Genomic DNA, 23,469 nt, shown 5'->3' on the forward strand with positions numbered 1-23,469 from the left:
GTATCTAAATCAGACTATCAGCAAAGCATCCATGGGCATAATTTTACAACTAATCCAAAAAGACAATAAATTATTAAAAATCAGAACAAGAAGCTTCATTCTATTCATAAATTAAAATTAAGTTCTTATTCTTAAATAGTTCATATTGTTTACTGTGATATTTCATATATGTAATGCTACAAATAGTTTGAAAAAAGTAAGATTTTCCTGAAGCATTTTAACTTTAGTACAAAACACGTGTTCAATAAAACTATAATCCTCAGCCTTCTAAACGTGACAGTGATGCTATTTTTCTAGCTGTTAGGTAATATATGATTCAGCTGTCACTTCCTGTGCAGCAGTTGGTTCTACAGAATGAAATGAATCATAATCACAATGACTAACCAAATTAATGAAAGCATGCTGAATCAAAACCCATGTTCCTGAACTGTCTTAAGGCCTGATTCAGCAAAAATAGATTTGATTTCTATACCACACAACATCTTCCGCATATACCTGTTTATCCAGGCTTTTAAAGCAAGAAAATGTTGAATTCAGAATGCATAGGACTTCAGTAGCATGTTTTTAACAGACTACTATCAAAAGTGACCTATCAACATGTAAATACACATTATCTAAATAAATGTTGTTAAAGCAATGGCTAACTGGCAGAAAAGAAGAAATTCAAAGCATAGAAGACACTCAAAGCATGTGTTGAAATCTAACTTCCATTGATACACAACAAAAGAGAGTGTGTGAGGTACGGAAAGAAATTATCAATTTAAATTGAGTTTATAGAGTTTTCTTTGGGTCTTAATGTTACACTGTTTTAAGTTTACAAGTAGTAGACAAATCCTGTAACTTCACATGTAGCAATCTGACTACCTTCAGCTATGATTCTATCTTCTGGCCTAAAATATCCACTAATCATTCTTATCGGTGAACGGCATGTGAAGATTTTCTTTGCAAAGTACTTTTGTTGATAGGTATGCTTAATCCCACATGCTGGAAAGATCTTGTATTCCAAGGTCTTCTTCTAGATCTCATTCTTTGAAGGCTTTCTGAATTTAGTATAAAAGATATATCACATCCTAAGAATAACCTTGGACTATAAAGGAAACATACTCAGGTTCCCGGCAGTGAGTCTCAAATAGTAAAGATATGGATAAATGAGCATGCCCTTATTAATAATTGATTGAAATATAAGCAAAATATGCAGATCGACAAACAGGCTTCTAAAGAAATCTAAAGAACCATAAAAGTCAGTATCAACAGGGAAAGTGGCTATGGCATTCTGATAAGACCAAGTAGTTGAGTTACTCTCAAAGGCAGAACTCTGAGGGTGAGATTCAACTCATCTAGCTCAGGATGTCTACAAGGTAGACCTCTACATCTGACACATGCACTCTATCTTCTTTTTAAGCCCATAGCCAGAAATAGGCTCTGCAATTCATCGAGCCTATTTGAAATGTCTAATTTAAGATGAGATGGATCACATCCTAAAGGCACCTCTTTATTTCCATTTTCTTTAAACTGAATCTAAGTGATTTCAGATGTAGATGTTTTACAATGTAGATACTGACATCTGGTCAGAAGAATCCCACAGATTCTCTGGGCTCAATCCTTAACCCAAGGTCTAAAGTTTTTAACACAGGAATGGAAAAGATACCAAAACTAAGGCAATCATTTTCATTAACAAAGCAGTTCTATGAGTGCTGAACCTAAAGAAGTCTGATTTCATGAGGATTTACAGCTCATGATTGATTTATTTTTATGTCTATTGTTGATTCTCCCCTATAAGGACTCCTTGGTATGTAATAGGGTGTGGGCAGACTTTTCCACAGTCAGGAGTGTGGACAATCCCTTTCCACTACCCGTCTACTTATTTTCATTAGATCCTTAGTAATTAAGTATCTTTAGGATCTCAACTTTTTTGTCAAATTGGTTGTAAATCAGCTAACAGCTTCCACAGACTGAATAATAGTAGAGAACAGAACTGTTTCCCTTACAATAGTGTAGCAGTTATGTCTTTCAAAGGAGGTGAAGAGCTGTGTTGTAGACCCTTCTCAGTTTGAGGAAATTTGAACACAGCTCTCTCTTCCCTAACAAGCTATGGGCAAAACTGGAGTAAGATTATTCTGCATCGTATCAGTGAAGTTGTGCAACTGTGCAGTCAGGAATGCGAATATATGGACAAGCAAGAAAAAGTCTAAATAGCTCTGTGATTAGGATACTCTCTAGAGGCAAATCCTCCTTCTTGCTCCAAGGGCTGTTTGTGCATTTTATTTAAGCACTCACTCTAATACAAAATTCATAAGAGGCATCTGATACAGACAGAATACAACTCAACGGGGATGAAGACAAACACTATGCATAGCTGAGGTAATCAACTTCAAAATACAAAATGAGGAATGATTGATTCAACAGCAGTTCTGCAGAAAAGCATGCTGAAGGTATAGTAGATCACAAGCTGACCATACGTCCCTAATGCTGTATCACAACAAAAAAACCAAACACACATGACACTGTGCAAGGAAAGTGTTCTGTGCAAGACACATGCTGTTAATCCCTGTGCTCTCCCCATAGACTTTTGTTTGGAATACTGTGTCTGGTTTTGGACATTTTATTTCAAAAAAGATCAATCAGAAAGCATATGGAGAACAGCAACAAGAATGGTCAGAAGTCTAGAAAATATGACCTGTTGAGTCTACAGAAAGGAGATGATGAGAATCTACAGGAGGACATATGATTACATTTGTGAAATACATGAAAGGTTGCTGCAAACAGAAAAGTTATCAGACTGCTCTGCATTTCCATTGAGGACAGAGTAAGTAGCAAATGTCAGGAAAGAGTAAGGGAAGAAATCTAATGGTAAGGTTAATGACTCTGAGCAACTGAGACAAATTACCTAGGCAGTTCAAGGAATCTCCATCCCTGGTTAGGTCAGTGGTAGGATTCATTGTTCTCATACCTTTCAGTAGTGAACTATCATTTGAAAAAACTGTAAAAGTTCCATACTGGATCCAAGAGCTTTACACTAAGATCTGTTTGGCCCACTCCTCACCTTCTCCTATGTAGGCAGCACAGCTTTTGCAGAGCTGAGTAGCTCAAACTCTGTGTGTCATCTGTTATCTGCCCTTGCCTCGGCCATGAAGTGCGTTTATTTCACTGGCTAGGTGGGCCCTCACAGGTGGGAATCACTAGATTAGACAAGTGTCAGGAATTGCTATCTCATAGTGGGTCATACCTTGAGGCAAAGAATGAATTGGAAGACCTCTTGAGGTCTCAACCAGCCCTATTTTCTATTATTCTATGTGTTATCTGGGCTTTAAATAGCTTTAAAAGCATTACTTCTCACTCATCCTTTCTGTAAAGAGAAAAATGTATAAATGCACCAGGAGTTAGAGTAACAGTATATGGAAAAAGATTTCTTGCTGATGCACTGGAGTACTCATTTCTGAAAAGCTGTTTGAAAGATGGCTGCAAAACATTTCCCAAAAAAGGCTGACTGCTTCTAACTCACAATTTTATTTAAAGGTCAAAACATTTGATGTCCCTTATATGCTTAAGATAATACACATTCTAAAGAAAGGCTGCCCTTACAAATACAGAGAACCAAAATGCCATGTTGTATCAAATGCCTAGTAATGGTATATGACTTGTGAGTTTTCTATGTACAAATACAATATAATATTTGCTGTAAGAAATCGTTCACCTTAAAAATATTAATGTTAAATAAAGAACAAATAAGTTATCAGGAAGTATTTAAACAACTACATATGAGATTTAAGAAGAAAGAAACAACCCCACAGAGACAATAAAAAGAAAATAACTTTTTTATGTTTTATTTAAAGTATAAAGATTTTATTTGTGATTTTTTTAAACAGAAGCACTTGGATTTTTTTGAAATACAAGTTCAGCTCTCACTAACTCCTGCTAGAACAAACAGGATACCTCACTATGGTTTTAATAAAAGAGTTTAAAGTCTAAATCACATATATTCTTTAGGCTCTCACATCAAAACTTCAGAACTCAAAAAATACATAGACTATTATAAACTCCTCCCCTATCAAAATGCATTAATTTAATTTCAGTTTATCAAAATGCAACTAAGATCACTCTGCAAACATATTTAGGCAGAGAAATGTGATGACAACTGATACTTGAATTTAAGACTATAAAAGAACTGTCTTCCACCTTCAATGAAAACAGCAGGGAACAGTATAAATTACTTTAAACTCTCACCCTCCAAAAATTATATGTATTAACTTCTTAAATGCACTACTACTCCCCTATACAATCTTGTACTGTTACATTGACTCTTACAACCTTAGTCCTGACCGATCCCTTTGCAACTTCAAGACAATACACTGGAGAAATAACATGAGGAAACAGTCAAACATAGTTATCATGCAGAAGCAGCTTTTCAGCACAGCACCGATTCTGCAATTTTATTGTATCACCAGAAGTTTAACAAATCACAAGATGCGGTTGCTGGAGTTTACTGAGTTTACAAAAGCACTACCAGATTAGATGTAAACTGTTCTTATTAATAAACTATAATATATCCTCAACAGACAGTTACACTTCAAGGACATAACAGTTCCTCCTGTTACACCATGTAGTCCTGCAAAAGAGACAAAATCTAAACTCGATAAGCACTGAAAACAGTGTGGTTGAATTTAAGATTTCTAATATGAATTCATTTGTCTGAAAGACAACTGGTTTTGAACACCATTTTTAAACAATTAGCATTTAAAGATATTTTTCCTGCTTATAAGTCTAAATTAAGAAGACTCACTGTTGCTCACTTTTAAAGAGATTAGGTTGTCTATGATAACTTGTAGCTTATTAACCATGATACAGTAAGACATATGATTAAGACAGCCCACATGATCTAATCTTAACTCAAAAAATCATCCCCACCTCAAAGCTCATTATTAAGGTGTAATGTCTATTGCAGTCAGACAAGTAGAGAAGAGATCATAACTCATCATTTCTTGTGTGCTTTTGGGTTTTATCTCCCCAAGTTCCTGTCAAAAAAGCCATCAAAGATGTTCAGAAAAAAAGAAAAGACGCTGAAACAAAAAAAAAGTCCTTCTTGGAAAAGGTAGCCCTGATGGACTTCTTGGAAACTTTCATAGCCTTCTGACTGACTGTGAATATGACAGTAAAACTTTAAGGAAGCCAGTAAAGCAGAGGGTTGAGAGGTGGCATTCACGCAAAGAAAATTCCCAAGACTGTCAAGTCTACCTTACAGATAAAAACTGAACATTTATATACATGGCTAATTTCACATTCCACTGGCTAGCTTTCACATGGCTAACTTCACATTCCACTAAATTTCAAAGTTCAAACCATTATATTACTGTTTCGTCCTTATGCTGCAAGTATTTTACAACTTCACTGGCAGGGTAAAAACACATTTTATATCAGTTGTGTAGTAACCTACCACTTCTGTGTATTTTTGCATTTACAATAGATACACTAATTAGGCTGTTGTTTCAATGGAAAAATCAATTATTTGACATTCTCAGTTATTTAGACATTACCCAGCTCACAGATGCATGCAGACAAAATCCAGAATGGACCATTCAGCCCCCTAACCTCACTTCCAGAGACCACTGAATTTCACCCAGTCAACACTTTCTAGGATACAGTCCCAGTGCCTTAAAGTATGATCTACACTCTTGTCTTTAAGACGTAAAATCAAATGTTTTCTTCTTTTTGTTTCAAAGAATGCAAAAGTAGATTTATTTGACAAGATTTCAGAAAGCACATACTGGCTGGTGTTAAATACCTATTTTTTGGGTTCTTTGTTACCTAAATCCTGTATCAACTTTTCTATTTTTTGGCCCTATATGATGTCAGGCCTTTCTACATCCAACCCATCCTGCTTGTACTTTTTGAATGCGGGAACATCAGCACTATTGCAGTCTTCTGAAATTTTACTCAACATTAACATTAGCAAACCCAGTAATTAGCGTAACTGCCAGTCTGTATAATCTCCAAATACATTCTGCTTAGTCACTAAGAGGAAGTACTACTGCTGTTATTTGTAGACAGTGCCCAAAAGTGTGCTAGATGCTTTAGAGAACAGTTGTAAACACTGGGTCTTCTTGAATAGCAAATGGTACAAGCTGTAACATCCTGCCAAGTATTTTCTACAGTATAAAATGTCCAAGCATGTGGTAAGAGAGAAGAGTAAGGAATAATGACAATTTTGAGAGACGCCAAAAAAGTATTACAAATTCTTAAAACAAAAGAAAGGGGAGATGATAATATTAGGACAGAGCAGAGAATGAGGTAGTAGGAAAGGAGAAGCACAGGGAAGAGGGCAGGGCAGGGCAAGGCAGGACAGGGAAGGGGACAACTGTCTTCCTCAGCTATATCTTTGCATTTAACTTCCATCATCACTTATTTTACACTGCATAAAGTTATCACTTTTAAAGTCACCTTGACCATATTTTATTTTATAATACATAGAAACAAAAGCAAAATGACAAGTTGTGTAGCAATGGACTGTTCTGATCAGCACCCCACATCCAGACAAAACACACTGTAAGGTTATGGAAGCATAACTTAAAGAACTAACATTGCCTAGAGTCCTAGTTCACTATGTAGCCAAAAGCAAATCTTTCTCATTACCCTATAAACTTTGGAAATTCCCATATACGTAACTCTATTTTCAAAACACAAAATCCATAATCACCACCTACATCTCTGTCATCCCTCCAGCCCCAAAATCCAAATCCTAAACATACAATGTTTCAAAGCAGCGTAAATCAGAGTTGATTATTTCTAAAGCATGATAATTATTTATAAAGCAGTACAATAGCTTTGTGTGGTGGATATTTACACTGCTGTGACTCACAGCCATCAATCTATTGCTTCTTGTCCCCCAGGCCCAGCATTCTGCCCCACATCTCATTCACCCATGGTACCAAACGGAGCCCACACAGTCTAGCTTCTTTGAGGTCCTCTTGCCAGAGATTTTGTTTCAGCCAGTGTAGCTACTCAATTTTTACCATGGCTGTGCCATCGCTGACACAGCAACTGAGCACACGCAAGCCTGCAGTCAGTCATACCTTCCTAAAGCTTCTCTGGACTTGACAGTGGTGACTACCATCTAGCTAACCGACCATGTTTCCACCTGTCTTCTCCCGCTGGATAAAACAGATGACAGTACCAGCTGATTTCAGCCACACATACATACAAAAGAGATCTTTTATAAGGACCTCATGGTAAACCTGTGATACTTTGCAAATATATGAAAAGCTGGATGATTTCATAATGAAATTTCTCTTGGGAAAACTTGTCTTCTACTGGGCGAAACTGTCCATACCCATGAAAAACTGAAATGCAAGTATTTTCAGAGCTGAAAGTCTGACTTTACAAGGAGAGCATTTTATCTTTAGAATGGCTTGACAAGGGAGCTGGAAACTCATGATACTGAAAGTAGAAAAGTGTATATGCACATCACACGGGCTGAAACGTAAGTCTTTACAATGTCAGCATCCTAGCACCTTCTACAAATCTTTTTTCTGTGTGCAGCCTCTCAAGCCAGTCCTTTGATATAGAAATAAAGTACAAATGAAAAGTAAAAAAGCACAAGACTGATCCCATAAATCAATCCATATACAGGAAATGTGCTATCTAAAATCTGTTAGCTTACACACACAAAACTAGAATTTATAAGAGGAAGGATGTGCATAATGTAAAGGAAAAGCCATCATTAAAAGTTCTATGCTACATCGAAGAGAGTAAAACATCCACAAAGGTAAAATTTGAAAATATGTCAATGTTCCTATAACAGCAGAGAAGGATTTACACCCAGTGTACAGACATAAATTCACTCTCTCTGTGTGTCATGCATTATGCATATTAAATATTATGCAAAATATATGTTCAATAACCTGTCAAAAAGGCACCTTCTTAGTACATTACATCCAAAATGCACTCCAAGGGTCCCAGAAAATCCAGAAGACAGTCGAAGCAGCAGTGTTTGCTGCCTATCCTCCTTTTTAAAGCGGAAGCCCTGCCACAGGAACACAGTGCACAACTGTAGCTAGGCGTATTTCACAGACCAAACCAGGCCAAAGGAGAAAGCAAATCTGGAAAGCTTCTGCTTTCCATACCATCAGGTTCCAGCAAATCCTGGCAAGAATTCATGCTGACCTGATCACTATTAGTTGCCACAGATTACAACTCAATACCATCTGCATCTTCTTTCCCCAAAAAGAGTAGAACTAGCATAAGGAGAAGAAGTTATGTATCTATTTTAAATCCACACATGTTTACTCCAGGGAGTGAAAAGAAAAGAATAAATAGTCCACATTACAGATGTGAGTCACACTACTTAATGCACTTCTGGAAGATGCTCAAATACCACAGTGATGGGCACAGCATGAGAATTTGAAAAGCATAAAATAGAAATAGAATGGAGAAAGGAAGTAGAGCCCAGGGACTAGCCATTCATACTGACACTCAATCACCATAAATTATCAAAAAAATTAGAGGAAATCCATGCTTGCCACTTTCTACAACATTTGAACAGTTCTTGTGATAATATCTCTAAATGTCAACTCTTGTTTTCAGCATCCTTTTTTATCTTCCTATATTTCTCCATGGAATGAAATGACACAATTTTATTGCTTAGTCAGACAAAAATACCTTCCACTTCAAAAGGAGCTTGCCTTCGAGGAGAATTACACTTGAACAAAGACTGCGGGATTTAGCTCTATATTTATCTCTATGCAATAACAATAGTTCATTCACATAGATATTGGGGGTTTTTCTTTCTTCTTCTTTCTCTTCTCATGACAGAAGGAAAACATCTGTCAAGAGACTTAAATTCAGTAATATCTACCTAAAAATGCAGAACAAGCTCTGGTATGACTTTGGTGGAGAGTTGTGCTGAAGAAATCTGTAGATATTTTCAGAATAAATATGTACCTGATGGTTCAGAAACCACTTTTAAGAAAAATGAAACTGGTGAGTTATTAACCTGACACCAGATCACTTCTCAGTATCCTGTAAAATATTGTGGGCCACTATCCAAATTCCACTGGCAACAGCATTTTCCTGAGAGCATTGTTTTAGGGTACCCTTTGTGGATAAACTTTATGCTACACCACTTCCCTCACGGCTTACACAAACTCAGGAGGAAGCTTTAGTGAGACATAATGAGAAACTAAACCCACATGAAGTTTATAGTTTAGATTTGATGAAGACCTTTCTTTTGTCCATTGTCATCTTCCAAGATTCCGAACATTACAAACTAGAACACTTCTGTTTCATTTCTTAAGTTGGTTTTACCTTGTCGTTACTTGAGAACTGTTTATTCTCCATTTGTAAGCTCAACAGTTCAAGGTGATCCTAGCATCATACTGAAATCATACTTTATATTGGTTCATAAGTATTATTGTCCACAACAAGAGTTGCCAGAAGCCTTCTTTAAAACTGTAATACTGTTATTATATATTTAAACTGCACGTTGAATAATTTTCCATTTCCTTTTTCGTTAGTAATTATTAAGAACGAAGAAATTTTAGACAAGAATTTGCATTTATTTTGATAGGCCACACAATTTAGCAATGTAAAGGAGTCTAAATTGCTTTAAAATAGAAGTACCACCAATAGCAAGCAAATTGTATAGCATGAGACTGAGAGGTAGTGATAAAACAAGGTATGGCACTTTATTTCCAGTGCTCGCATTAGACTGACATACTTCAAAATGTTCACCTAATAAAAAACCTTTTTAAACAGACATTGAAATGTTTTTAGGAGATCACCTCATAGTTTAGTAGCTGTCACACAAATGGTATCTGAAGTTTTCATAAGACACTAACAATAATGCAACGAATCTTGGAAACAGACTTCCAAAGTCAGCAGCTGAAGCCCAGAAGCAGCTTCCAGGTAGCGAGTGCGAGGGGCCAGCTGCAGTTAACGTGTCCAAGACACGATAGTAATTTGGGTATTAAAAAACGCTTTCTGCTTCAGCTTCACCACGCTCATAAAACTCATGGCCACTACAAGCAGTCGCTTCGCTTGTGTTTAAGCCGCTAGAAGTCAGCGTGATTCCTCCGCCCCGGAGGGACAACAGTTTTCCAGAGTTTCCTCGGTGCCTCCCAGCCGGGCCAGGGAAGGACCGACCCACCGCCACAGCGGGACCCCGCGCCCCGGGCAGGACCGGGCCCCCCTCGCGGCTGGGGCACGGCGCGAGGGCAGAGCTCTCGCCTCCCCGTCCCCCCCTGCTCCGCGCCGCGCCCGGCCAGCGCGGCAGGACGGGACCCCGCGCCGGGCTGCAGCGGCGGCGCCGCCGCGGACAGCTCCCGGTGCCGGAGCCGGGCCGGGCCGGGCGGCGGACAGCTCCCGGTGCCGGAGCTGGGTCGGGCGGCCGGGGACAGCTCCCGGTGCCGGAGACCGGCGGCCGCGGACAGCTCCCGGTGCCGCTGCCGGAGCCGGGCGGCCGCGGACAGCTCCCGGTGCCGGAGCCGGGCGGCCGCCGCCTCCCATGCCCGCGCCGGGCGGGCGGCTGGGCGCCCCGCTTCCCCCGGCGCCGGGGCTCACGCTTGGAAAGAGCAGCGGGGCGGGGGCGGGCGGCAGACACGTTGTCGGGGGAAGATGGCGGCTGTGGCAAACCCACCCAGCGAGACGGCCGGAGCCTAGGCCCCGGCGGTCCCGGTCCGCCCCGGGCGGCCGCGCCAGCGCCGGGCAGGGCCGCCGCCGCCAGCACGGAGCCCGCCGCGCCCCCGGGACGGGGCCCGATGCCGCCGATCCGCCCCCTCCGGCGGCGCCAACCGCCGCCGCGACCCACCCCCCTTCCTCCCGATGGCACACGCCGGGTGAGAACGGCACCTGTGCGGCCATGTTGGGCGCCTTGCCCCCGCCAGCGCCGGGGCGTGCGGAGCCGGAGCCGCCGCGCCGCCGCCCGCCCCGCGGAGCGCGGCTGAGGCAGGCGGCGAGCCCGGGCCGCGCCGCCCCGCCGGCCCGGCGGCCCCCCGGCCCCGTCCCCGCCCGCTCCCGCGGCGGCAGGTTTCCCCCCCGCCGTTCCCCCACACTCGCCCGGCGCCGAGCAGCCGCCGGGGCACGGCCGGCGGCGAGAGACAGCCCTGCCCGCCCCCGGCCGCCCGGCTCCTCTGTCCCGCCGCGGCCGTGCCGCCCCCGAGGCCGGGGAAGGGACCCTCCGCGCCCGCGGGCCGGGAGGACGAGGAAGGGATGCGCCCGCCCTTACTTGAGCACGGATTGCTCCTTCTCCTCTTCCTTCTTCTGGCGGTCCATGACGGCCAGAATGATCTTCCGCTCTTCCTCCGTGAGGTGGCTGAGGTCGGGCATCTCGGGCTGAGGAGCCGGAGGAGGCTGAGGGGCAGCGGGGCCGCCCCGGGGCCCGGCGGGAGCCGACATGTTTGGTGGGAGCTCACCGCCGCTACGGGAAGCGCTGCCCTGACTCCAGCGGCCGCGGCGGCACCAGCGGGAGCGGGAGCGGCCGCCGCCGGCGCCGGGAGAAGCACATACAAATCAATACCCTGTAATCAACCGGCAGCCTAATGACGGCCCCGCCGGGGAGGGGCGGGGTGGCCGGCGGCCCCGACCTCGCACCCACCCGCCCGGCCGCCGGCTCGCCGGGGGCAGCGGGATGGACGGGGCCGGCGGGGCCCGGCGGGGAGAGCGGGGAGGGGAGAGGGCAGCGCCGGGGGCGGGGTGGGGAGGGAGAGGGGAAAGGGCAGGATTGGCCGCGGGAGCGCTGTGGTTTGGGTGCGAGCGGGATTATCCTAACCCCGAGCACCCCGCGGGGAGAGGGGGGACGGAGCCAGCGGCAGGGCGGGGGGGGTGGGGGGGGGTGGGCAGGAGACGGGGGCAGAGGCTGCCGGGGGGCCGGGCGAGAGCGGAGCCCCGACGCCTCTGGGCGCGCAGCGGGGGAAGCCCCAGCGGGCGAGTGCCAGTCCCGGCCGCCCGCCGCGGCTCATAATTCCTCGCCGCCGTCCATGGAGGGGGCCACGGGGCGCCGCGCCCGCCTCCCGCCGCCGCCTCCCGCTGCCGCTCCTCGGCCGGGCCGCGCCGCTCGCTGCCGCCGCCTCGCTTGGCTGGTGCCCTCTCGGCTGCGGGATGGAGCCCGCCTAACCCATGGCATGGCGGAGAGCCGGAGTCACGGGAGGGGGCTCCGCATCGCCCCACCGCCAACGCCTCCCCCACCCGAGCGGCGCGGGGCGCGGGGCCCGGCTGCCGCCCCTCGCGGGCTGGGCGGCGGGGGGCGGCGGGGGGCGGGCGGCAGCTGTCCTTATTTATTTATTTATCCCCGCACAAAAAAATGGACGCGATAAAAATCACGCGAGGAAGGACAAGGAGGAGCCAAGGCGCCGGCGACGCGCTGGGAGGACCGAGCCCGGCGGCCGCGGGAGGGGGGGGCGAGAGGGCGGAGAGACGCTGTGCGGCCGCCGCCCTCGCTGCTCCCGCCGCCGGGGCTGCCCGGAGGGGGGGCGGGCGGAGAGGGGCACCCGCTCGGCCCCGAGAGCAGCCCCAGGACGAAGGAGCTGGCGGGGGGAGCGCCGGCCCCCGGGAGAAGGAGGCGGCGGGAAGGGCGAGGGGCGAGGCGGCCCGGGAGGGCGGCAGGGCCGCCACAGCCCCTTCCCCTCGAAGGCCCGACGACGCCGTCTGCAGAAAAGCGGTCGCCGGCCGGGCCACCGGCTGCCCCGGGCCGGGACAGGCACTGCCGGCCGGCCGGGCGGGCCCAGCCCAACACAGCTGCTGCTCCACGGTCGCCGACGGAACGTCCTGCTGGAGTGTCCTTCAGCCAACGCGAGGTGTGAAATTTCCCTCGGCGTCTGTCTGGACGGATTCCTCCAACCCAGAAGAGCAGGAATGCGACACGATGAGAGAAGGCTGGAGAAGGAAATCCTCCTCCCGCCCTGGAAACCAGGCGGTGGGGGAATAAACCTCTCAGAAGGCTTTTCCTACCTCTAAATCCCCCACCTGAGCAGTCATTTTGATGACAAAAAGTAATTTCTGGAAAAAGAATTCTACAATGCCCAAAAAGCCATCCAGCCCAAATAAACTGGAAATAACCTATCCAAGAATGCTGAAGAAACAGTTCAATCCAGATCTGTAGGTTTTCATTCTGTTTACAGACAATAGAGTTCTACCTGCTCTTCTCTCACATTATGAGACATAACTCCTATTTCACATCACTGCTGGATAACATATAAGTGTATGTAGCAATAGTAAAGAGGCTTTGGCAGGTTTAGTTTGGACAGTTTGAAATCTCCACCACAGATCATACATTCCTGAAGCTGGCACCATTTCTAACGGACAATGACATCAACTGATAACCAGGTGCAAAGGCGTGGAAAAAAAAAAAAAGTCATCTTCCAGAAAGTATCCGGGCCCTAGTTAGCTGCTTTTCCACAGAGAATAAATTCTAGATGCAGCTCCACTAGCTAGAGTTCTGCATGCAATATGGGGCTGAAGACACCATTCCTTTGGGAAAACGAGTTCTGGGGTAACAGATCACCAGAAGGACATGATAGGTTAGCTGTGGCAAATCAAGTCTTAACAGTAACCCACACCTATTATCATGCACATATATTCATCAAATTTTAATTTTATCTATAAAATGTCATTAGCATCCTTAGCTGAAAGGAACCTGTTCCATTTCTTGATGTAAAATTATGTATAATAGACCCTTTGTTATTATACATAAACCACTGTATAGAAACTGAGCATACTATATTTGAGTAGATACCCTTGTAAAATAAACTATATGATTTTTCATCGAGTCCTGAAAGCATTCTGCTCTTCCAGTCCACATCACCTTCACCTTTTGGACTGGATTCCAGCCAGCTGGCTCTCACCCAGTTCCTTGTTTCTTCCAGGCACTAGATAAATCTGGCATCGAAGTCAAAAAGAAGAGGAAATGTAGAACTGTGTGTCATCAGATTACCAAAGATAGTACAGTCCTTATCAATCTATAAATGTTGAATGGAAGAATTAACTGGACTGATCCCTTTGGGAAACTACATTTTATCCTGGGGAAGTGAGGAAAGATAGAAATCACTCAATCGCTTCTAAGAATAATTAAAAAGAACCAGGCCACTTGAAAGCAATCTCTCCATTCTGTCAGGTTACACAGTTGTTTCAAAAACATTTCATGCCATGTCTCAACCATAAACACTAACAGTATTCTGACCATAGTTTTGGTTTCACTACAGTGCTTTGTGCACTGTTTCATTCATCTGAATTTCTTTCTGATGGATATTTACCTCTGAACTTTCTGGATTTACAGTGCCTGCTTCTGTAATCATTTCAAAGCACCTGTGATTTTTCATCCACAAGTTACAAATACCTGCTCTCAGCATGATTGTAGAATTTCTTTTCTGCTTGGTATTTGCCTTGTTCCCACTAAATCCTGTACCATTAAGTGGGTAACTATAAACAAACAAATCCAGGGACAGGAACTGTAATCCCCATATATTATCTAGCTATTTGCTTTGAAAAGAGAGAGCAGATTCAGAGCAGAAGACATCCTGTGACTCACTGAAGAAATGGTTCAACTTGACCTTTCTATGCTTCTACCTTTCTTTCTTCCCATCAATTCCACCTATCATTCCTCACATTTTCCTGCAATTAAATTAAAACATTATTTGTTCATGTTCCTGTCAGCCTGTCTCAGAGACAGAACTGTCTCATGCTGTTACTGTTATTTACATTACCCAGGTGACATACTGATAAAAATATACTCAGAGCACAGACTTCTCTACCTACTCCAGAGTAATGGTGTTAACAGTAATCTACAATCAACCAACAAGACAAATTACTATAATGTAGTATGATCATTTATGAAACCTATCTTTAAGGAGCGTTCATTTGCAGTCCCCTCAGTAGTGAAACTGTAAATTCTATAAATTCTGACCTTCAGGGTCATGTGTCTCCAGGTACCTGCCCTTCCTGTTCATCTTCAATCTCAGAAAAAACAGATTCCCATCCCTGGTTTACATTATTCTGCTGGAATTGTTCTTCCACTATATAATCTGCAACTCCAGCCATATAACAAAGGCATGTGATACTTTCTTTTGGTGGCTTCTCTAAGTCATCTACACGTACTGACACCAGCAGGTTTATTAATATGTTTTCTGATACTGGTATTTTGTTTTTCTGTTCCTTTCCAGTTCTGTTAGACAAGAGGTGTTCCCAAGGAAACGGTAGAATTGTAACCTGATTTTATATCACCACAAAATGTCTTTCACTAAGGGTCTCATTATACTTACTCCCATTTCCTTCCTCATAGCAGCTACAAGAGTAAGTGAGTTGGTAGATTCATCGTTCAAGCATGTTAAGTGTAATTCTTTCCTGAAAAGGTAACGCTAACATCTGCTTTATAATCTTTTGTATAAGGGAGAAATCCAGTGTAACATTCTTTCCATTATTTTTTGGTCCCAAGTTGAAACATTCACACTTGGAAAACATCTTTATGTAGCTGACATGAAAGGAACTTTAAAGTATTCTGTTATGGATCAGTGAATGAAGAAAATGAAAAACATGTTCTTGGCTGAAAACCTCCAGTACTCAGACTCTTGATGAATCAAATCAGATATATAACCAGCAAGAAACGCATCCTGTAGGACTCTTCCTGGAGGCATTTTGCAAGGGACCCCTGAAATTCCTGTTGAGGAAGGACAAAACTTTACGCTGCAACAATTTGTGATTCCCAGGTCCTATACTAAGTGCTATCAAACCATCATGGACTGGTTTACCAGTGCAGTCTTGGATCTTCCCCAGCTTACCCCTGTCTAACTTGAGGAAGCTAATTATATTGTATAATGTCACTTACATCTTCATTTGGTTTCTTTCAGGAGGATTTTGCTTACTCTATATGCAATTTTTTCTGCTCCAAGCAAATTCCTTTTAGTTGGGTACTTCCCTGCGGTAATTTGAAGAATGATAAATATTTATGGGTAAAAGTTAGTTTTCCTTATTTGTTACTCTCATTTCTCTTACAAGAGGGTTATCCGTATTTTACACAGGACCACCCATACCCCTAAGTCAACTATCTCAATGAAATAGCCCCTCCCAGTTTCACTGGTGTAAACAATCTGTCTGCAGTAGATGGAAAAACATTGGTCTCTTAGCTAGTGCCCCCACTTTTTCCTCCTCTCCATGCATGTGATTGGTAACTTCACTGGCTCAGAAGGGGGAAGTCCTTAAGTTGTGCTGAAGAGTGTAACTCAATCCTATTCACTTCCAAAACCTTTCTCTGCTCAGGAAGTACCATTAGCAAAAACCTTTTGTATTAGAGGAGTGGGGGCTCTCCGTGGGCATAATGGTAGCTGTGGGTGGTATGAAGGAGCTACAGCCTTATTCCTAAATCAGCTTGGGTGGCAAGAGATTGATTTGCCTCCTGTCAGTGGACCGAGGAGCTGGTATCCAGGTTGTATTTTGAAATGTGACGTGGGAGAGGCCCTGGTACGTAGGTGTTTTATAAGCACAGTTCGCTGAAAACTGAAGAAAGGCTCAGATCGGTCAGATTGTTTTCTATTTTAAGGCTAAGAGAGTTGGGGTTGTTCAGCCTAGAGAAGAGAAGGCTCTGGGGAGACCTTTCAAGACTTGAAGGGGGCTTACAGGAAAGATGGGGACAGACTTTTTAGCAGGGCCTGTTCTGATAGGACAAGGGGCAATGGTTTTAAACTAAAGGAGGATAGATTCAGGCTAGATATAAGGAAGATATTTTTTACAATGAGGGTGGTGAAACACTGGAACAGGTTGCCCAGAGAGATGGCAGATGTGTGGAAACATTCCCTGGAAACATTCAAGGCCAGGTTGGACGGGGCTCTGAGCAACCTGATCTAATTGAAGATGGCCCTGCTCATTACAGGGGGTTGGACTAGATGAGCTTTAAAGGTCTCCCCCAACCCAAACTATTCTATGATTCTGTGAATGGGATACTTGATAAACATGATTTCTAGGACTCGGGATGTTTTGTCCAGAGCAATTATACACAGAAATACAGTTCATAAGATTGTAAATATGATCAATTCTAAAAACTTTATCATGTCTCATTCCTGCAATTCTGTTTACATGCTCAGTTTGAAATATTCTGACTGAACTAAGTGTGGCATATAACATGCTGAATTAAAGGTGTAAGTAAAAGTCTTTACAGGATCTTAAACTTACTCAATATTTTCTGTCTGAATTTGACAACTCAGTTTTGATTGTTATTCAGTTAGTCAGTTGAAACTCAAAGGAGGAATTTTTCAAAGAATTTCTGTGCAATGAAGTTCTCTGGTTATACATTTCTGTTTGACTCTCGACCTGTACCACTAATGTTTCTACTGTTGGGCAGTAAATTAATTTCTGTACTCTAGCAAGCCCTGATAGTACTAAGCCAAGGATTTTGGTTTTGTAGCAATTGTCAGGCTAATTTTCAAGAATCCTACCAAAACCATACAAGAGTCTGTTCTTATTGGTCACTCACAGGACATTCATTGATATTTAATACAAATTGTCCCAAACTCAGGCACTTTGGTTTCTTTTTAGCTGTTCAGAGTTGTCAGATACTATACAGGTTTCAAAATCCCAAATAATGAGTTTATAGACATTATTCAACACATAAAGCATGGGCTCACATTAGCACAGTAGGTGCTGAGAACGTTATCACATGTTCCTGTAAAGTATGGATGCAGCATGGCCTTCCCTGTTTGCTGATTTCTAATCCCTCTTCCCTGACCCCTCCTACATTTCTGAAACTCAAGCTACTTCAGAAGAAACAACTGTATTCTTAAGTCCGATGTGATTTTTATTTTTTTTCATTCAGTCAGAAGATTATCCTCCAGAGTTGGTACAGAGTATCCTGTACCAGATCTCAGGAATATATTCACTCCTATTGTAGTGACAGCTTGAAAGTCCCAAATCTCTTGATTTTATACAGGATAGAAATGATTGTTTGCTTTCTATATTTTTATGGAGTATAATATGTGATTCTGTCTCTCAATTCATTATTACAAGTAGTAGTAATATCCTGACTTATTGTTGCTATTAATAATAATAATAATATTACCTAGAAATCCTAGTCATGTATGAAGAGTCTAGTGCCCTAGATACTGATAGAAAAAATAGCACAGACAACAGCCTGTTGACACAGAAAGCTCAAAGAGCCATAGACAAAATGTAATGGGCAAGCAACTCAGATACATGCAGCGGGTTGAAATGAGAAGACAGCAGTAAGATAAAGGTAGCAACACTAAATAAGTGGAAGATGACTGGTTTTTTTCAAGAACATTATTGTAAGATGGGTTAAATTGATCTTTGAAGAAAAATAAGGAGAGAGGTTTTTGGAGGTGGAGGGGTAATGCTGGGGATGAGCTGTTTAAGCTTTTCCCAAAGCATCACACCAGCGGGAACTTCTCAAGGTAACGCCCATCCATGCAAAACCAGCCCATTACTGAGGCCCTTCTCTCACTGCATTCAGTTTCAGTAGTGGCCTCCCTCTCAGCGAGAGAGAGAAAACACTGGTTTGACTGCCCATTTTCCTCAGAATCTAAAGGCAGCTGGGCATTAGCTGTTTGGATATTCAACTAAGGTTAATTCTCACAGACCTGGAATATAGCAGCTTTGATAATGAAAACATGCCTGAAAGGGATGATAATTAAAGCTTAGCATATGGTATGTTCTATCTAGAAATCTACCTATCTAGGTTTCACATCTGCCAAATGACCAGAAAAATAATCAGAAAGTTCAATTAATTGAAATAATAGGTAAAGGCAGAAGTGGTAGCACTGCTAAACTGCTTTTCTAAAAGCATAAGGGTACAGACATTTTTATTTTATTATTCAAGCAGTCTTTCATTACACTTTTGGCTTTGATACATGAAGAAAAGTGAAAGTTCATTTTATACTCCAGAGAAGAGAAGGCACTAGAATGGCAAAAGCCATAGTTGGAAAACAATTTTTCTTGTGTATTGAGATCGTTAGCACTTATTTGACACTCTCTAATACTGTTTTCCTGAAAAAGCTCCCTATGATACTAGTTGACATACCTCAGACAAAATCAAATTGTGCAGCATGAGAAGTTTATGAAGAACAGTATTAATGAACATTAATCAACTTTGGCATTTTACTAGGCTAAGGGAAATACTGCATTAGGGCAAATGAGAGTCAGCAAATGCACAGTAACATGACAATGTCTGCTCTGTGTTCGGCTCTCCAGACCAGGATTCTGCCATACTTAAAAGCACAAGTATGATTCAAACAAGATTCATTCAATAGCTACATTGATATGATTACATTCATAATGATTTTCTAATAAGTAGGAAATCAAAACATTCTGAGAAGAGATTCATGTGCACAAAAGCTTGGCTATTTTTACTAGCAATATTAGTCTAAGAAAATATACAACAATTGAGTACAACTGCTACCTTCCTTAGGCTACCGTATCTTACAAATTGATGTGAAAAGTCTCTGTTAGGATAGTTGACAGACAGCAAAGATATTTAAAACATTAATGGATTATAAATTTATATTTTCATTTCCAGCTTTTCCTGATAATAGTGAGGTAGGAGAAGCAGCAGCTTGGACACATTATCTGTTTTCACAGTGGACAGAAAAAAGTGCATTCTCTATGAAGAATTGTCTTGCAAAGGAAGGGATGGAAGGGAAGATGAGCTAATCTTTGACATTTCATCTTGCATTTCATAGAGGAATATCAAAAAAAAGAAAGCGTAATTAATTTCCTTTTTTGAATGTAAAGAGGGTTATTTCACTCTCAGTGTGCAAGGAACCTCTTAGTGAGACAATGCTTTAGACTATCAGCTGTTAAAGCCTGCCTTGTCTCTTATAAAAGGGACTACACCCACTTTAAAATTAGTGGATGACACTTTCAAAAGCAGGTGTTTATGAGTTGGAAAGGAAAAAGAACAGTACAAGTAACTACCCTAATACCTATAAAGTATACAGCACTGAGCTAAAACTGCTGCTTGGCCTTTATTTCATTAATTGCCGTACTAGAATTTGGATTAGTGCTACAAAGTTGATGTACTACAAAGCCCAAACAGGATACACACTTGCGCAGGAAGATTTCCCAGCCACATCTCCACTTTTGCGCAGGGAAGATTTCCACAGTAAATTTATGTGCTCTCCCATAGAGCAAAATGAGCAGGCATTGAAACTTTCTAGAATTGACCACACAGTGGATTGAATTTGTTCTACAGGTTAATTTAGGGGGGCAATAAACCTGTTGCATGTACAAAAGCAAGAAGGTATCCTGCTGCACTGAGGGTCAGATGCCTATAGTTGCTTCAGTAATGCAGTCCTGTCCTGACAATGATTGTCTCATTATTAGTTGTACTCCTCTCCATAACAGTGGCTAGATTAATTTTTTTGTTTTTATTTTCCACCAATGTGTTAACAGTAAATATCCAAATAATTTCCTCTAGTTATCTGGGTGCATTCTTTCCTGTATTTCTGTCTTGAATATGAGGTGTTCTGATGAGTAGCCACCTTTCCGTGCACGTATCCTCCGCTGTGCCAGCTATTTCAAAGGACAGCAAGCAAGAAACCATCAATAACAATTGATGGCATTTTGTTGGTGATACTATGGATTTCATAGAGATTCACCTGTCATTCACCATCATTTTCAAAAGCATTAATGTCTGTCAGCAGTTCAAAAACCATAAAGAATAGCCTGTAACACACCCATATCCGAAACTCAGTCATAAAAGATATAGAAAAATGAGTTATATACAGAAGTAAAGCACTGCTACTTATGTAAAAATCACTGTGCTCCAAGAGGAGTGAAGGACAAGTCAACATTTGACTTACATAATGATTTACAGCAGTGACCTAAGGGTTTTCCCCTGCTTTCCCTAACTATACAGACCACGGATCCAGTTTCCAGTTGCAAGCTTTACCGATGATGTCTTTGGTAGAATTGAATAAACTATTTCAGTTGGAAGGGATGTACAGTGATCATCTAGTCCAACTGCCTGATCAGTTCAGGGCTGACCAAAAGTTAAAGCATGTTGTTAAGGGCATTGTCTAAAAGTCTCTTAAACACTGACAGGCTTGGGACATCGATCACCTCTCTAGGAAGCCTGTTCCAGTCTTTGACCACCCTCTTGGTAAAGAAATGCTTCCTAATGTCCAGTCTGAACTCCTCCTGGTGCAGCTTTGAACCATTCCCACATGTCCTGTCCCTGGATACCAGGGAGAAGAGATCAGCACCTCCCTCTCCAGTTCCCCTCCTCAGGAACCTGTAGAGAGCAATGAGTTCGCCTCTCAGCCTCCTTTTCTGCAAACTAGACAAACCCAGAGTTCTCAGCCACCCCTCACAGGACATGCCTTCCAGCCCTGTCACCAGCTGTGTTGCCCTTTATTGACCAACAGATAAGACATTTGATCTGATTCCAAAGACAATACACTTCAATTAAAAAAAAGAAAGTCATTTAGGACATTGTCTGCAGCAGAACATGGACCACCTCATTTCAAAATAGGCAGTCAGATTTTGCCAATCTGTCTATTACTGAAAGCACATCCATTGCTCAACACCTCAACCTTCCTATTACTGAAGAAAAAGTTAAGTTCTTACTATCCTTCAGCAGATGCAGCCTAAGATTTAAAAACGGAATTGCTGCATCTAACCTGTAGTAGCAGATGACTGCAGGCCAGGTTGCAATGACCCCGCTGACTCACATCCTGAAAGCAACAAGGATGCGTTGGACACATGGACCTGTTTCTCATTTCTAGTCAGAAAGTTTCCTCCAGTGACTTTGTCCACCTGATGTAGCATCTTAGGTTTTCATATATTCATCTGCTATTGCCCTGTTGCACTGTTACTGTCCATGATTTCATATGCAGCAACTATTTAACTCCATTGGTTTATGTCATGTTTTTTACTGTATCAGTACATACGATGAGAAGCATATGCAAAGATGTCTCAACTTTGCTTTACTTTTTCACAGAATAGCTTAAAGAGGAAAAGGTAAACCTGTTCACTACCTGACTAAACCCTTTCAAAGGGAGGAATATATCCTCTCTCTATCTGATAATGCCCACATGTGCTTATCAATGATGTTTTGCTGTGTTCAGACCTTCATCCTCAGAAGCAGGATGAAGGAAGCATGAAGGAAGTAACAAAGTATTCTGTGTTTACATTAACTTTTCCTATTTGGTTCTACATCATGTATATACTGATTGCCTATTGTACTTCTCCAATTTTGGTGCAACGAATTCTACATTATTTTTTCAAAAAGAAGAAAAATCAACACAATATTCTTTTTTCCCAAAATGGTGATGCTACATGAAGTAAAAAATATATGACAACAGAGTAGGGTGCAACAAAGCTAATCACTGGAGAAAGCAAGATCTGGGGTAATAGGAGGCAACATTTGCATGACTCAAGAAGGAATAGAAATTTCTACAGGGCATAGATTCATGAGTCAGAACCACATATAGAAAATAAGCAACAGACAAATTTTGATTTATAGAAATATAATTCTATTGAGAGTTTCTGTTAACTGGACCATAAACTATCTGAACTTCACTCCCGTGGTTTATAACATCACTGAAACCTCTTCTTATAGTCAATTATGCATCTTTATTTTCAGTCATATTCTCACACACACACAAATGTAGGAGTCTGCAGGACCTGAAGGATTAGTTAAATATTGAAAGGACGTAATTTATCAGATTTCTAATCGCATGCCATTTAAAAGAGTTTTACTTCAAGACATGATGTGAAGAAAAAACACATTTCATAAAACCAATAATACAAGAGTCCACCAGACAACATATAACAGTTGTAGTATTTTCTATGTAAATGAAATTAGCTGATGGCTGAGAATAGGATTTTCAAAATCCTCTAAGCACCAGATATGAACAAATAGAGGAAAAGCTAAATTAACCTGCTTAATTCTGAGTACACTAGAATACAAATTGCCAGAATTATGTGGAGTACACACGCGCACACACGCACCCCCCACACAGAGCAAACCCGCATTTTTCCCCATTTCTGAAACTAGTACCTTGCTGTGTTGGGTTGCTTAGGAGACTCTGATCCAAAGAGTTATGTCAGCAGGATTATGTAAACTCCCGACAGGTCTACCAAGGCTGGGTACATCAAAGATAGAGGCCAGACAGAAATTTCTCTCTCGATTCTTCAAGCGTGGGAGCTGGATGCAAGGCTGACCACCTTCCTCTTTAAAAATATTACTGGCTCAGTCTTCACTTTGTCTCCATGACAATTTCTATCTCAGTTCCTTGGATTAGTGGATAGTCCCAGATGAATCTGTGCAACTAGCATCAGTCCAATCCTGCCTCAGCAAGGAGCTCGAACCTTGAAGTAGCTGCTGCTCCAGTCACTCCATGTTATGTATAAGATTCTGGCATGTACATACAATGCTGCAAGCTGGAAAAATCAGCTCAAGTTATGAGGGAGATGGAAAATTACAGTATTGATATTCTCAGCATGAGTGGGTACAGATGGTCAGGAACAGATTGTATCAAA

At 42.5% G+C, this 23,469-nt stretch overlaps 1 protein-coding gene across 22 annotated transcripts in view; it reads right to left on the bottom strand.

Moving 5' to 3' along the window:
- RIMS2 (regulating synaptic membrane exocytosis 2) overlaps nucleotides 1-12,215 on the bottom strand; it is a 500,381-nt gene extending 488,166 nt beyond the window's left edge. For 13 of the 22 annotated variants that reach the window (XM_074814158.1, XM_074814086.1, XM_074813314.1 and 10 more), the window contains exon 1: nucleotides 11,216-12,215. In XM_074814158.1, the coding sequence (XP_074670259.1) occupies nucleotides 11,216-11,385 (170 nt within the window). In that variant the 5' untranslated portion in view covers nucleotides 11,386-12,215. The remainder of the gene's footprint in view (nucleotides 1-11,215) is intronic. The other 9 variants (XM_074813564.1, XM_074814190.1, XM_074814200.1 and 6 more) reach the window with 2 other exon arrangements.
- Between the last annotated feature and the right edge of the window lie 11,254 nt (nucleotides 12,216-23,469).

The sequence above is a fragment of the Strix aluco genome, chromosome 1, assembly GCF_031877795.1.
Source record: "Strix aluco isolate bStrAlu1 chromosome 1, bStrAlu1.hap1, whole genome shotgun sequence".
NCBI classification, from domain to species: Eukaryota; Metazoa; Chordata; class Aves; order Strigiformes; family Strigidae; genus Strix; species Strix aluco.